This window comes from Bubalus kerabau, chromosome 2 (genome assembly GCF_029407905.1).
Source record: "Bubalus kerabau isolate K-KA32 ecotype Philippines breed swamp buffalo chromosome 2, PCC_UOA_SB_1v2, whole genome shotgun sequence".
NCBI lineage: Eukaryota > Metazoa > Chordata > Mammalia > Artiodactyla > Bovidae > Bubalus > Bubalus kerabau.
This window is the reverse complement of record NC_073625.1, coordinates 158383912-158401159: the sequence shown is the minus strand read 5'-3', so window position 1 is coordinate 158401159 and position 17248 is coordinate 158383912. Positions and strand designations below refer to the sequence as shown.

Below are 17248 nucleotides of genomic sequence, written 5' to 3'. Positions count from 1 at the left end.
GAGACCAGTGAGCTGAGAGCCTACTGCAGCAGAAATGCCAAGAGCTGATGGTGGCTGAGACTAGGCCAGAGGCATTACAGATGATACGGAAGACACGGCCCCACCTGAAGCTCTACTTCCTAAGAGGCAGGACATGGAGCCATCTGCTAAAGATGAGAAAGTGATGAGAATACATGTATGAGGAGAGAAGAGGTTGACAATATCTGCTGCGGGAAATGTGATGGAGGGCTGATCAGGTGGAGCTGGGACGGCACTGCAGAACTCAGCAGAGATTAGAGACAGAGTTGATGACGGGACCACTCAGAGCTATGTGGTTTCCGCATTGACATTCAAGATCCAGAAAGGATAGTTTAATAGGTGGGAGTGGCAAATAGCCTGAAGTGATGGACAACTCATGAGAGGAAGGACAAGAGCAGAGGAGGGGCTGACAGATAGAGAGGAAACAGAGGCCCAGAAGGCCAAGAGCAGGTATAGTGGGAATCATGGAATGACAGCCCTGGGAAGAGCAAAGGCTGTGGTCACAGAGGGAGACATTGTAAAATCATGCAACAGAAGTGCAGCAAGGGAAGAGTGGCCTGTGACCAGGGAGCAGGTGGCCGATGTGTAGCAGAGATGAGGGTCACAGCAGATGAAAAATGCAGAGAGGTAAGACATTCTCCTGTTCAGTGTTTCTATTAATAACAAAATCACTCCATGCATCTCAACTTAGCATCGCCAGTGTCCTTCTTGGATTGTGAATTGAATTGTATTGCACTCATGCCTCCAAAACAGATGATACACTGCACTCCAGAAGGAATTGTGTGTACTTTGCCAGTAAGTCAGTTAATATCTGAGAAGCTGAGGTCAGGGCTCATTTACAAACACACACACACGTACATACACGGCACCCTCAGATGAAATGTAAACACAATAAGATAATCACATAACTAACCACTTGGTCATACATGGCTTACCTCTCCTCGATCTCCAAACATGGAATCTGGAGGTTTGGGGAGTTGTTGTCCGCTGATCACTTTCAGGATGAGCTGTTTTTTGGGGTTGGCAGGAAGTGGATCACCTGAGAAAGGGTTGAAAGTACCTAAGACAAATAGAGGTTAAAATCTAAGGTTGGTAGCATGGAAATTACACATACATATGCACACATGCTGAAGAAGGGAATGGCAACCCACTCCAGTGTCCTTGACTGGAGAATACCCAGGGACAGAGGACCCTGGGATTTAAAGAATTAAATATACTGCGTGGGTGGTTTAGTCACTCAGTCATGTCTGACTCTTTGCAACCCCATGGACTGTAGCCTGCCAGGCTCCTCTGTCCATGGGGATTCTTCAGGCAAGAATACTGGAGTGGGTAGCTGCCGGGAGCCAGCGTGAGGAACTCTGCCCATGGCAAACGTCATGAGGAAGGAGGCTAGGCATACACAAAGGCGGGATCGAGCCTCAGGAGTCCCCCTGGAAATTCTCGAGGAAATTCTACCCCCAAAACCAGAGTCTGCCTACTTTCTGCTTTGTGCTCTCACCTACACCTCTGACTTTACAGAGGGCTGTCCCCTACTACCTCTCTCTGAAAAAAGTTAACTTACAGCTCCAGTTAATAAAGTTCCTGGGTGTGATAGTGTTTCAACCTACAAACTCCTTTGGAAGTCCTCTAGCCTGCCTGAATAGGTTTTTCCGGCCACATGTGATTATTCAGAGCCTCCCAACTGAGAGAGATATTCTAAACTGTTTAAATACAGATTCTTTTGAGCAGTTAAAAGACTGATTAGAAATTGTATTGGTGAAGGGTTTTTCACTTTTTGGGCCAATGTTTGCTGCTAAGTTTCCATATCCCCTACCTGCTGTGTCCCTGGCAGTGTATTGATTAATATAATTGGTGTAAGTAGTAGCTTTAATGTTTGTAACCTTGGACCCTTGAGTTAATTCTTTTTCTTGTTATAGCCCACCACATCTTTGCCCTGTAGGAATGCAACTTTATCTAATGCTTTTGGAGGGTGGCGCCTGACTAATCACCTTTAGAGAAAAATAAGTTTTCTGAAGAAAGGGTCTTAAAATGTTAACAGGCCTCCGGGCCAGAAGATGATGCAAATCACCTAAACTTTTGCATATGATAAGTTTGCAGGAAGAAAGCCTGGCTTACTGCATGACTCTACCCCTTCCCCCATTATCCTCTATGCATAATTTAAGGTATAAAAACTTCTTTGGAAAATAAAGTGCGGGCCTTGTTCACCGAAGCTTGGTCTCCCCATGTCGTTCTTTCTCTCACCTTCTGGCTGAATTATTCAGCCTCTTTTCTCCACTGAATTTCCTCACTGAGCTATCCTCATTTCACCAGTTTTTATATCCTTAATTAATGTTTAATTAAGCAATTGTTTCCTGATCCTCAACGACGCTGTCCCCGCTTCGAATTCCCTGGATCCACCAGGGCTGGACCCCAGCAGGTAGCCATGCCCTCCTCCAGGGGATCTTCCCAACCCAGGGATTGAATCCAGGTCTCCCATATTGCAGGCAAATTCTTCACCATCTGAACCACAAGGGAAGCCCATGAATACTAGATTGGGTGGCCTATCCCTTCTCCAGGGGATCTTCCTGACCCAAGAATCGAACTGGGGTCTCCTGCATTGCAGGCAGATTCTTTACCAGCTGAGCTACAGGGGAAGGCCAAACACCAGCCTACCAGGGAAGGCTACCAAATTATTAAACACTGGTGACAAGAGTTATTTACATTCCAAGTTGATACAGCCACTATGGAAGACAGTATGGTGATTCCTTAAAAAACTAGGAATAAAATTACCATATGACCCAACAATCCCAATACTGGGCATAAACACTGAAAAAACCATAACTGAAAAGGACACATGTATCCCAGTGTTCATTGCAGCACTATTTACAACAGCTAGGACATGGAAGCAACCTAGATGCCCATGGGCAGATGAATGGGTAAAGAATATGTGGTACATATATACAGTGGAATATTACTCAACCATTAAATAGGAACACATTTCAGTCAGTGCTAATGAGGTGGATGAACCTAGAGCCTATTATACAGAGTGAAGTCAGAAAGAGAAAAACAAATATATTGTATATTAACATATATATATGGAATCTAGAAAGATGGTACTGATGAACCTATTTGTAGGGCAGCAGTGGAAATGCAGATATAGAAAACAGACTTATGGACAGGGTAGAGGGGGCAGGAAGGAGAGGGTGGGACGAACAGAAACAGGATCATGGAAACATATGCACTAACATATGTAAAATGGGATAACCAACAGGAATTTGCTGTATAACTCAGGGAACACAAACCAGGGCTCTGTGACATCCTAGAGGGCTGGGATGGGTGGGAGGTGTGAGGGAAGGGACATATGTATACCTATGGCTGATCCATGTTGAAGTATGGCTGGAAACCAACACAATATTGCAATTAACCTTCGATTAAAAATAAGTATTTTTTAAAAGAGTTCTTTATTTACATTCCAATACATAATTTTTCTCGTTTTTAAAAATCATGTTGCAAAACACTGAGGCACTCTGCTTTCCCGAGTGCTCCTTCAGTAAAGGTGTCTTGGATTCAGAGGTACAACTATGAAATCAACACGCACCTTTGCACATCTGCTGGGGTTTGAGAACGTAGCCGCAATTGCCGTTTGTCTTGAATTTGGCTCGATTTAACTGCATCATTCGCCCTTCAGACTGGTAGTTCAGTGCCACTGTGCAAGTTCAAAGTTTAAGAGAATTAGGTAACATAGCAGCCTAGACTCAAGACCCACGGAGAACTGCTCCTCCCAGAGGTATACACACCTAGCTGGCAACCTGCATTCCAGTAGGGCAGAGGGTTGAAGTTACTGGAATCGATGCGGTAGGCGGAGGGATAAATCCTCGTGAGCTGCTTTTGGTTATAAATCATGAACTGCTCTGATTTCTGCTGAACCACTTGATGTGCTCTTGTTTCACTGAAGGATAACACATTTCCTGTGGTTCCTAACACAGTTTTTAACAAAGAAAACAGAAAAGTGAGAACTGCAGCAAAGAAAATACCACTCATGAAAGATCCTGAGTCTGATTACACCAATAATAAAAGGCAGAGCAAAAGAGCGAATTCAACCAGAAGAGGCTCAGCTCCTGAGCAAGAAAGATCTATAAAATCCTACTCCCAGGACTCTTTTGCCATTTCAGATCAGAGCTTTGCATCTTGTTCAGATAACTATGTATTTTTGAATCCCATATTCTCTCAAGAGAATTCTCTTATCTTCCTACTTCATGTTTATCTGGCTAGTAGGAAGAGGGCAGAGAGGAAACATTTTCTAGGTGCCTGATTCAAACAGAATAGCTTTGCCAGAGAGCAAGACACCTATGGATAAATAAAACTATCTATGCAACTCATTCCTGATAAAAGGGAGACAATCATGGAAGGCATCATTTAGAAAGCACACATGTGAAACACATTAAGTGATTGCATTTGTGGCTTAAGAAACTAAAGGGAAAAGAGTAATTCCAAAACAGGAAAATTGGGTTTTAAAGTTGATTTGAATAGAATCTTAAAGCCAGTCAAAACCTGTTTGGGAGAAAGGAATAATAATGGAAAAAGAATTCAAAAGAATATTATGAGGAAGTAAAAGTTTCAGAAATAACAACAATCATCCACCTAGCCAAGTTTATAAATAATGGGGAAAAAATGGGAGGTAAAAAAAAATAAATGAGGAAGCTGATATTAAAGTTTCTGCTTGGAGCATCATCAGAAAGGGATAATCTAGGACCAACGATGCTACAAGTTAGGGGGTCACGATGGGGTAAACTTCCAAATATTTAATATCCTACTCCTTTCTCCCAATTCTTTTTGTGCCACACAACTAGAATGCCCCACCACTCCCACTCTTTCACTAAATATTCATACCTCATCCCCAAATGACCACCCAATCTCATCTGGATCTGTTGGAAGAGACCAGCCTAGATACCGACCTAAACTTACCCAGAGTCTCATTTTCATTCCAATGTGTACTCTGAACCCAGACTGAAGGATATGGCCCATGAACCAGAGTTGAATTACTGTTTTACTGGACCTGAACTATATCCAGACTGTACAAATTAATTTGTGCAGTCTCCCAGGGCCCCTGTGGTCCTCGGGGTTGTACAGTCTTAGATATTAAATACTGGCCAAATTGACTAGCAACTACATTCTAGAGTTGGAACTTGAAACATTCATAAATACAAGTGAGAGGCAAAGAAATTAGGGAATTACAGTGTTTAATTTGATGATTTCCTACATATAGACTCCTTATCGTATATATCTTATTGATATAACTTTTTAGCAGAGGTTACATATCTCAAGCATACTAAAAATGATCATACTTGTAGATGTTGATGAGGAATACTTTGAACATAATGAAAGAAAATATAGTCTTTTTGACAAACCACCTTCAGATGGAACAGCACTAAAGTTAGTACCACTCTTTCCTCTCTCTACATAAATTAGGCACACCACATCATCAGTAAGATGACCTTGCTAACTAGGCACATGTCAATTAGTATATTAATAGAGCTGAATTGTTTTGCATTAGGATAAGCCATGCATTCATTATCTATTACTTATTTTGTAGTGTACATACACATACACACACACGACAAAAATAGGTGATGTTCAAGAACTAAACAATCCTCAATATTATTTTCCATTAAGCTAATGGGATTATGATTTCCTGAGGCATGCAATAGAAATTATATTTCTATGAACCAAATATACCTCTAACTCCATTTAAATACTTCCCAAGTTTATTTTCTAGCTGTAGGCAGTTATTGGCTTCCCATGTAGCTCAGTCGGTAAACAATCTGCCTGCAATGCAGGAAACCTGGGTTCGATTCCTGGGTTGGGAAGCTTTCCTGGAGAAGGGAATGGCAACCCACTCCAGTATTCTTGCCTGGAGAATCCCATGGACAGGGGAGCCTAGCAGGCTACAGTCTACGGGGTCGCAAGAGTTGGACACAACTTAGCGACTACACCGCCACTACCACTACCAGGCCGTTATTATGAGAATATGACATTCAGATCTCACCTCATACTGTTCAGAATGGTCATCATAAAAAGTCTACAAATAATAAATGCTGGAGACAGTGTGGAGAAAATGGAACCTTCTACACTATTGCTGGGGATGCAAATTGTAGCAGCTACTATATTAAAAAGTGTGGAGGTTCCTTAAAAAACTAAAAATAGAACTACATATGATCCAGCAATCCCACTCCTAGGCATATATCCAGATAACACAAAAACTCTAATTCAAAAAGGCACATGCATCTTGATGTTCATAGAAGCACTATTCACAATAGCTAAGACATGGGAGCAACTTAAATGTCCATCCACAGATGAATGGATAAAGAAGATGTGTGTGTGGGGTGTGTGTGTGTGTGTGTGTGTGTGTGTGTATACATACATACATACATACGTACACACACACACAACAGAAAACTCAGCCATAAAAGAGAACAAAAGAATGCCATTTGCAGTAATATGGATGAACCTAAAGATTATCATACTAAGTAAAGTAAGTCAAACAAAGAAAGACAAATACTACATGATATGATTTACATGTGGGATCTGAAGTATGACACAAATGAACTCATTTACACAATAGAAATAGACTCACAAACACAGAAAACAAACCTATGGTTACAAAAGAGGAAAGAGGAGGGATAAATTAGGAGTTTTGGATTTATATATACAACTATTAATGGAAACAGTGACAGAATTTATTTTCTTGGGCTCCAAAATCATTGCAGATGGTGACTGCAACCATGAAATTAAAAGACGCTTGTTCCTTGGGAGAAAGTGAAAGTGTTAGTCACTCAGTCAAGTCCGATTCTTTGTGACCCTCATGGACTGTAGCCCGCTAGGCTCCTTTGTCCATGGAATTTTTCAGGCAAGAATACTGGAGTGGGTTGCCATGCCCTCCTCCAGGGGATCTTCCCAACCCAGGGATCAAACCCAGGTCTCCTGCATTGCGGGCAGATTCCTTACTGTGTGAGCCACTAGGGAAGTACCTTGGAAGAAAAGCTATGACAAATCTAGACAGCATATTAAGAAGCGGAAACAATACTTTGCCAACAAAGATCCATATAGTCAAAGCTATGGTTTTTCCAGTGATCACGTATGGATGTGAGAGTTGGACCATAAAGAAGACTGAATACCAACGAATTGATGCTTTTGAACTGTGGTGTTGGAGAAGACTCTTGAGAGTCCCTTAGACTGCAAGGAGATCAAACCAGTCAATCCTAAAAGAAATCAGTCCTGAATATTCATTGAAAGGACTGATGCTGAAGGTTCAATACTTTGGCCACCTAATGCAAGAGCTGACTCATTAGAAAAGACCCTGATGCTGGGAAACATTGAAGGCAGGAGGAGAAGGGGATGACAGAGGACGAGATGGTTGGATGGTGTCACCAACTCGATGGACATGAGTTTGAGCAAGTTGCAGGAGATGGTGAAGGACAGGGAAGCTTGGTGTGCTGCAGTCCATGGAGTCACAGAGTCAGACATGACTAAGAAACTGAATAAAAACAAGAACAAAATACATAACATAAACAACAAGGTCCTACTGTGTGGCACAAGGGACTAAATTCAACATCTTATAATAACTTATAATGGAAAAGAATCTGGAAAAAAAGAATGTTCACTTTCTCAGAAGTCTACAGGTTCTCATATTCTCACACACGAAGTTCAATTTTTCTTAATAATTATCATCATCTGAAGAAGGATTCAACACCAAAGGGAAGAAAATCTTTAGATAAAAAAATATACACTTGTAGAATAGGGGAAGAAAAAAGAAAGATCTGAGGAAAAATCCTGGAGGTTGTGAAGACACAAGACTCAGCACAATGTTGTTTTAGCATCACTGAGAAAATGGGAAACTGATGTAATTTTCACTTCCACTGAAACTACAATTATACTGAAAACCCACATGATCATAGTTTATTTTCATAAGCACTCAATAACTGAACAAAACACAAGTGAGAAGAGAAGAGGCTAAGGAGAAAGTGCAGCCAGCAGGAAGTCAGGGTAAGAAGAGTTGTGACTAGGATTTCTCAGTTCCACATATGGCAATTGATGGGTAAAAAACTGTGAAAGAGCCGATGCTTTTGAAATTTCTGCTCTTTTTGTTAAAATTGCAATCTGTGGGTTAAATTACTTTCATCAAGGTCAAAACTCTTAATGAGAAAATATGGGGCGTTTCAGGATATTATTTTCGCCAATTAATTTCCTCTTTCTTCTAGTCATTCACACTTGGAATGGCCATCTGTGATCTGACCATCAAACTAGGTCAAGTCTCCATAGTTTAAACACAGGGAAGACCTTGCTCTGATCCATCTGCCTTTTTAATAATAAAGTCCTCCTCTGCCCTGCAGGAAATGTCTCTGACCTCTAGCCAGTTAGGCAAACAAAGTGATCAATAGAGCGCTCCCTGTGAGCTAAGCATTGTTCCAGCAATCAGTTTCCTGACACTCAAGTTGGATTGACACAGTTTCAGAAATGTGTGCTGATGATTCGATTAACAAAAGTTTAATTAACAATTGACAAAGAAAGGTCAGGGGTGTTTATCCAGAAGTAAAAACACTCAGGCCTTACCATCATCCACAATGTCCTGGGCTGCCACAGAGTTTGTGTACACAACCAAATCAGAGAGCTCTCGACACAGCTTCATGGTTTTCCTTCGGCGGCCCAACCTGTAAAACACACCCAGGACTCATGACATTTTAGAGCTGGAAGAAGTTTGGGCTTTTGGTTACTTCACCTTCCCTACCTGATCTGATGGAGCCAGGATTAGAACCTAAATGTGATTTTTAGTTCAGCACTGTCTCCACCACAACACTCTACTCATGTGGCTTTATTCACTGTTCAGCCAGATTTTATCCACAGTCTCTTCTGAATTTATGAGTTCTGTTGTGAAGGGCTGGATTCCTACCAGCACCCAACTGTGAAGTAATACCAGAGTTTACCAGGGAATCACCCTACTTTGGCAGGAGAACCTTCCTAGACTAAAAAGCATATTATACATCTAAGAGTCCCTTGGACTGCAAGGAGATCAAACCAGTCAATCCTAAAGGAAATGAACCCTGAATACGCATTGGAAGGACTGATGCTGAAGCTGAAGCCTCAATACTCTGGCCACCTGCTGCAAAAAGCTGACTCATTGGAAAAGACCCTGATGCTGGGAAAGATTGATGGCAGGAGGAGAAGGGGGCAACAGAGGATGAAATGGTTGGATGGCATCACCAACTCAATGGACATGAGTTTGAGCAAACTCCAGGAGATAGTGAAGGACAGGAAAGCCTGGTGTATGGTAGTCCATGGGGTCACAAATAGTCAGACATGAATTAGTGACTGAACAATAATGCATCTAACAAGAAATACACCAAACTTTCCATAGTCATTATCTTCTAGAGGTATATTTATAGTGATTTTGATTTTCTTCTTTGCTTTTTCTATTAATATATTCAACTTTTTAAAGACAAACATCACTTATTCTCTCTATATATCTATACAGTATATATCCTATAAACCACTCCTAGGATTTCTTTTCCTCCACAACTTTACAAATTCTACCACTTGCTCTTTGCCTCAGTAAATTCTCCACAGAATACCACATTCCCTTTACAGAAGCACTTTTCTCCTCCCAGAAAACATATAATCATTAAAAACTTCAGCCCTCACCAAATATACACAAATGGCCAATAAAAACATGACAAGAAGCTCACTAGTCATTGAGGAGATGCAAACCAAACTAAAATGAAATACCATTCATGTCTACTAGGTTGGCTATAACCAAAAGGGCAAGTAATAATGTGTGTTGGCAAGGATGAGGAGAAATTGGAATGTTCACACACTACTGGAGAATTTTAAATGGCTCAATTGCTTTGCCAATATAGTTTGGCAGTTCAAAAAATGAAACAGTTACCATGTGACTCAGCAATTCTACTTTTAACTATATACCCAAGAGAAATTAAAACCTATATTTACAGAAAAACTTAGAAATGAATGTTCATAGCAGTATTATCTATAATAGCCAGAACGTAAAAACAACCTAAATATCCTTCAGCTAATGAACAAATAAAGTGCAATATATTCATACAATGGAATATTATTCAACAATAAAAATGATGAAGTAATGATACATTCTACAACATGGATGAATCTTGGAAATATCATACTAAGTGAAAGAAGTCAGACAAAATGGGCCAAATATGGTAGGATTCCATTTATAGGTAATGTCCAGAAAAGGCAAATTTATAGAGACAAAAAGCAGATTAGTTGGGGGACTTTCCTGGTGGTCCAATGGTTAAGACTCTACACTCCCAAAACAGGAGGCACAAGTTTGATTCCTGGTCTCAGAACTAAGATCCCCACATGCCACAGGGTGCAGCCAAAAAAAAAAAAAAAAAGAAGTAGATTAGTTGGAATCAGGGGCTGGGGGAGAGAGGGATGGGAAATCTCTGCTAATGGTAGAGTTTCTTTTTGGTGTGGTGAAAATGTTCTGGAATTAGATAGTGATGATATAGATTTATTCACTCTGTTAATATTTATTGAGCACCTAATGGAGATAAAATAGTAAACAAATCAGACAAAAATTCTTATCATAATGATATTTATAAACATTCAACAAAAGAATTAAAGTCAAAATGTGTCAATAATGCATTTGAGAAAGAAGACATGAACACAAACAGGAATAAAAATCAATGGGAAGAAACAGTCCATGTTCCTCCTTTACCATGCAGTTAGGAAATTCTGTAGCCATAGGTGAAAAATCTGGTTTTGTGAAAGCAAATGATTATAAATGAATGTGAGGGAAGCCATGCCTAGAAAGGACAAGTAAAGCCCCCAAGACACTCCATATTACAGAGAATTTCTACATACAGTTTGCTTTTTTTAATTCTTATCTAAAAATTGAGTTACTTTATTGAAGTCCCAAAAGGCTACAATCATAGCTGCTTGGGCCTTGGTAGCTATTATGGGCAAATTTCTAATTGATTTAAGTGAAGCATGGAACATGACTTTATGTGATAGCTTCCCTGGCTATTGGGCTTCCCAGGTGGCACTAGCAGTAAAGAACCCACCTGCCAAAATAGGAGACATAAGAGATGCGGGTTTGATCCCTGTGTTGGAAGATGATTCAGAGTTGAGCCTTTGTCAAACTTATATTTGAGAACGTTCACAGCAGAGGTCTCCTGGAAAGTGACTCTATTCTCTTATATCCTTTAACTATTTATACATATTGGATTTTCTGTACCCTAAGGGTAAGGACCATACACATCTTCTTTGCCCTTACTAATTAGCTACTATCTTATATATGGACATTCTGTTGAAGTGAGGCTCAAATACAAAATTGAATTCAACATTAAGTGATTCTTTCCTACAGGACCTCTATGCCTCCAATTTTGTTTTAGTCTTTTCGATAAAGCCACGGGTGTGTGCGTGGATGTGCACATGTTTGTATATCTGTCTATCTATCTATGAAGCATATAATTTATATTCCTTTGTGAGACTTACTGTATATATAATCTTCCAGAAAATCCTATATCAAATCATGTATCACAATTTGGGCTCTAAAATTGTAATCATTTTACTCATCCCAAATTCTACCGGCAATGATAAAGCAGGCCTCCCTGGTGACTGGGTGGTAAAGAATCCGCCTGCCAATGCAGGAGACATGGGTTTGATCCCAGGGTCAGGAAGACCCCCTGGAGGAGGAAATGGCAGCTCACCCCAGTATTCTTGCCTGGAGCACCCCATGGGCAGAGGAGCCCAGTGGGCTACAATCCATGGGGTCACAAGAGTCAGACACGACTTAATGACTCAACAACAAATAATAAAGCAGCAGCTGATATTGTTGAGCACTTAGTTAATTGGGGTAGGGCTCATCAGGCTAAACAGTTGAAGTCCTTTAATCCTTAGAGTGACCCTATGAAATAGATACAAATGACGAGCCTACATAGCCCCATGTAAAAATTGGAGGAACAAAAGTTTGAAGTCTGGCTGATTTCAGATTCCCAGCTCTTCTCATGTGCTTATCATCTGTCTTCTACTTCAATCTCCTGTAAAGCTCCTCTGTGCTAGTTCATGTGGCCCTTCTCCTCTGAAGATACATTTTATCTGACAGATGTTCGAGTTCAGATCATTTCAGTCGCTCAATCATGTCTGATTCTTTCTGACCCATGGACTGCAGCACGCAAGGCCTCCCTGTCTATCACCAACCCCCGAAGTTTACTCAAATTCTCATGCCCATTGAATTGGTGATGCCATCCAATCATCTCATCCTCTGTCGTCACCTTCTCCTCCCACCTTCAATCTTTCCAGGCATCAGGGTCTTTTCAAATGAGTCAGTTCTTCGCATCAGGTGGCCAAAGTATGGGAGTTTCAGCTTCAACATCAGTCCTTCCAATGAATATTCAGGACCGATTTCCCTTCGGATGGACTGGTTGGGTCTCCTTGCTGTCCAAGGGACTCTCAAGAGTCTTCTCCAACACCACAGTTCAAAAGCATCAATTCTTCAGCACTCAGCTTTCTTTATATTCCAACTGTCATATCTGGGCATGACCGCTGGATAAGCCATAGCTTTGACTAGATGGACCTCTCTTGGCAAAGTAACGTCTCTGCTTTTTAATATGCTATCTAGGTTAGTCATAACTTTTCTTCCAAGGAGTAAGTGTCTTTTAAATTCATGGCTGCAGTCACCATCTGCAGTGATTTTGGAGCCCCAAAAGTTAAGTCTGCCACTGTTTCCACTGTTTCCCCAACTATTTCCCATGAAGTGATGGGACCAGATGCCATGATCTTTGTTTTCTGAACGTTGAGCTTTAAGCCAACTTTTTCACTCTCCTCTTTCACTTTCATCAAGAGGCTCTTTAGTTCTTCTTCACTTTCTGCCAGAAGTGTGGTGTCATCTACATATCTGAGGTTATTGATATTTCTCCCAGCAATCTTGATTCCAGCTTGTGCTTCATCCAGCCCAGGGTTTCTTATGATGAACTCTGCATATAAGTTAAGTAAGCAGGGTGACAATATACAGCTTTGATGTACTTCTTTTCCTATTTGGAACCAGTCTGTTGTTACATGTCCAGTTCTAACTGTTGCTTCCTGACTTGAATACAGATTTCTCAAGAGGCAGGTCAGGTGGTCTGGTATTCCCATCTCTTTCAGAATTTTCCACCGTTTATTGTGATCCACACAGTCAAAGGCTTTGGCATAGTTGATAAAGCAGAAATAGATGTTTTTCTGGAACTCTTGCTTTTTCGATGATCCAGTGGATATTTGATCTCTGGTTCCTCTGCCTTTGCTAAATTCAGCTTGAACATCTGGAAGTTCACAGTTCACATAATGTTTAAACCTGGTTTGGAGAATTTTGAGCATTACTTTACTAGCGTGTGAGATGAGTGCAATTGTGCGGTAGTTTGAGCATTCTTTGGCACTGCCTTTCTTTGGGATTGGAATGAAATCTGACCTTTTCCAGTCCTGTGGCCACTGCTGAGTTTTCCAAATTTGCTGGCATATTGAGTGCAGCACTTTCACAGCATCATCTTTCAGGATTTGAAATAGCTCAACTGGAATTCCATCACCTCCACTAGCTTTGTGTGTAGTGATGCTTTCTAAGGCCCACTTGACTTCACATTCCAGGATGTCTGGCTCTAGGTCAATAATCACACCATCGTGATTATCTGGGTCATGAAGATGTATTTTGTGCAGTTCTTCTGTGTATTCTTGCCACTTCTTAATATCTTCTGCTTCTGTTAGGTCCATACCATTTCTGTCCTTTATCGAGCCCATCTCTGCATGAAATGTTCCCTTGGTATCTCTAATTTTCTTGAAGAGATCTCTAGTCTTTCCCATTCTGTTGTTTTCCTCTATTTCTTTGCATTGGTCGCTGAGGAAGGCTTTCTTATCTCTCCTTGCTATTCTTTGAAACTCTGCATTCAAATGGGTATATCTTTCCTTTTCTCCTTTGCTTTTTGCATCTCTTCTTTTCACAGCTATTTGTAAGGCCTCCTCAGACAGCCATTTTGCTTTTTTGCATTTCTTTTTCTTGGGGACCGTCTTGCTCCCTTTCCCCTGTACAATGCCATGAACCTCTGTCCATAATTCATCCGGCACTCTACCAGTTCTAGTCCCTTAAATATATTTCTCACTTACACTGTATAATCGTTAGGGATTTGATTAGGTCATACATGCATGGTCTAGTGTTTGTCCCTACTTTCTTCAATTTAAGTCTGAATTTGGCAATAAGGAGATCATGATCTGAGCCACAGTCAGCTCCCGGTCTTGTTTTTGCTGACTGTATAAAGCTTTTCCATCTTTGGCTGCAAAGAATATAGTCAATCTGATTTCAGTGTTGACCATCTGGTGATGTCCATGTGTAGAGTCTTCTCTTGTGTTATTGGAAGAGGGTGTTTGCTATGACCAGTGTGTTCTCTTGGCAAAACTCTGTTAGCCTTTGCCCTTCTTCATTCTGTACTCCAAGGCCAAATTTGCCTGTTACTCCAGGTGTTTCTTGACTTCTTACTTTTGCATTCCCGTCCCCTATAATGAAAAGGACATCCTTTTTCTTATTTTGGTGTTAGTTCTAAAAGGTCTTGTAGGCCTTCATACAACCGTTCAACTTCAGCTTCTTCAGCATTACTGGTCAGGGCGTAGACTTGGATACCGTGATACTGAATGGTTTGCTTTGGAGACGAACAGAGATCATTCTGTCATTTTTGAGATTGCATCCAAGTACTGCATTTCAGACTTTTTTGTTGACTATGAGGGCTACTCCATTTCTTCTAAGGGATTCTTGCCTGTTACAGCCAGCATTTAAGAGCCCACTGTGCACCAGGCTGTAAAATCCCCTACGTATATTATCATCTCATATCCTGATCACATGTCCCACTGCACTGAGCCCTTTACCTTGTGATCTGATTTTCCAGATACATACAACTAACCAGCCAAGCTGATGGGGATAGAGAGGTCCTGGGAACCTGAGTAAGAAACATGGGGAGTTTTCTTACCGGTACAGCTGGCCAGTTTCCTTGCCAGGATTCTGCTGTGCGTCCTCCTCATCATCAGTACTATAAGATTTAGACCGTGATTTTGTGGTTTTCTGCCAGAAAAATCAGAGCAAACTTAACACAAACTCATTGCATCAGGTACCTCTATAATGTACAAAAAATGAAATGAACTTTAAAATACACATAGACACACAAGGACAGTAACCTGGAGGAAAAGAATTGACCAAACATTGCAGCTTGCCTTAGCAACAAGCATTTGCTGTTTAGTCACTAAGCCATGTCTGACTCATTTGGGACGCTATGGATTGTATTCTGCCAGGCTCCTCTGTCCATGGGATTTCCCAGGCAAGAAAGCTGGAGTGGTGGCCATAGACAAGTACCTTGGACATCTGGGCAACATGTCTCAGAAAAGGAAAGGGATTCCATCCCTACATTACCATGGGACCAAATTGCCTTCCAGATTTTCTCATTCATAATCAACAAAAAAGCAAGCTACACTATTGGCATAAGTGCACTCTGCTGCACTGACAGCAAGGCGCCAATTCAGTCTGGAACCTTCTCAGGTCTTGGTTATGCCTTGAGGACAGCAGTGTACCTGGAGTGGGAACCCAAGCATCTGATGAGCTCCTGTTTCAGACTGGCCTCTCACCATGCTGATAAATCAGTTAATCTCTCAAGTTTCTTATTGTACTTTCTCTAAAGGGCAGAAAAATAACATCTATCTTAAAGGATTATTATTTTGTGGTGATTAAATAAGATGGCATGGAAAATTGTATAAACTTTCAGTTTAAAATACTATTAACTTTTAAAAAAATAACCTATAAAGTCTTGAGGACATTCATTCTTATGACTTAAGACATAATAAAGTCTGATTCTGTAGTAGCTGAAGCACTCCCTAAAAGCTTTACTTTGGAAAATAATTTTAATTTAAATGAGTAGTTGTAACCAAGAAATGAAATATTCTTCAATTCCATATACAGTTAGTAATTTGAAGAGTTACAAAAATAATAAATCTATTTCTCAGGTTCATTTTAAAATATAAAATGCAAAAAGCAGAAATAAGTAATAATCATCAACAACAGGTATTTGGAGAAACGATGATATATTTTCTTTATATAAAGTTTTGATACATCATCATTAGCATACCATATAATCAGTTTTCATCTTACTTTTTTAAGGTTTTGCATGTTGAACTCTTTAGAGAGATCATCTTTCAATGGCATAATTGTCCACTGTGTGAATGAATCATAATTTACTTAAGCAGTCTATATGGGAGAACATTTTAATTGTTTTCAGTTTATTATGACTATTTTGTCCAAACTTTTAATAAATTATCCTGTTGATGGGCAGGAAATTCTAGATACAACGGTCTTTAAAATACAAGAAATGGCCTTGGGAAACCTCATGCATAAAATTCATCACTTAATAACTGCTTTACCTTTTTATTGATGTATCACATACACTTAGAAAAGTACAAGAACTCTAAGTGTACAGCATGATAACTTTCCGCACGTGAAACCACCCAAATGAGGAAATGGAATATTATCTGCCCCCAAATCTTCAGATTCTCCCACTTGGTCATCACCTTCTCCCCAGAAGTAACTACTATCCTGACTTTAACCCCATAGTTTTTTTTTTTTGCCTATTTTTGAGGTTCATATAAATGGACTCAACTAGATGCACTCTTCTGGGTCTGGCTTCCTTTGCTCAATGTCATATTTACAAAGATCACACTACTGCATGTAGTTGTAGTTTTGTCATTCTCGTTGCTGATATTCTCTTACACAAATACACCATCATTTTTATTCATTCGATCGTTGATAGACATTTGAACTGTTTCCTATTTGTACTATTACAAATAAGACCCCTATAAATATCATTGCTTCAGTCTCATGACACACCTAACAATACAGCTGATAAGCTGCTCATGGTTCACAGAGTGGTTGAGTAGATACTGTGAGGGTGTTACTGTGGAAGATGTATGCAGAATCTCAACATCATTCTAATTTACATTCCCCAGGGCTGATCAGGGTTTTTCCATATCAGTCACTTGAATATCTTCTATTGTGAAGCACAGTTAAGTCTTTTGCTCATTTTTTAAAAATTAGAGTGCTTTCTATTGATTTGTAGAGATTTCTTAATATATTCAGGATATAAGTCCTTTGTGTGATACGTGTAGTGAAAATATTATTTCCCAGTATGCTATTTGCTCTTTCATACTTTTGATGAAC

At 40.2% G+C, this 17248-nt stretch overlaps 1 protein-coding gene across 10 annotated transcripts in view; it reads right to left on the bottom strand.

The window, feature by feature from the left end:
• PLCH1 (phospholipase C eta 1) overlaps positions 1 to 17248 on the bottom strand; it is a 251755-nt gene that overhangs the window by 19370 nt on the left and 215137 nt on the right. For 9 of the 10 annotated variants that reach the window (XM_055569262.1, XM_055569268.1, XM_055569271.1 and 6 more), the window contains 5 exons: positions 15018 to 15109; positions 8608 to 8705; positions 3795 to 3974; positions 3596 to 3703; positions 954 to 1078 (listed from right to left, as the gene is read on the bottom strand). In XM_055569262.1, the coding sequence (XP_055425237.1) occupies positions 954 to 1078; positions 3596 to 3703; positions 3795 to 3974; positions 8608 to 8705; positions 15018 to 15109 (603 nt within the window). The remainder of the gene's footprint in view (positions 1 to 953; positions 1079 to 3595; positions 3704 to 3794; positions 3975 to 8607; positions 8706 to 15017; positions 15110 to 17248) is intronic. The other variant, XM_055569269.1, reaches the window with a different exon arrangement.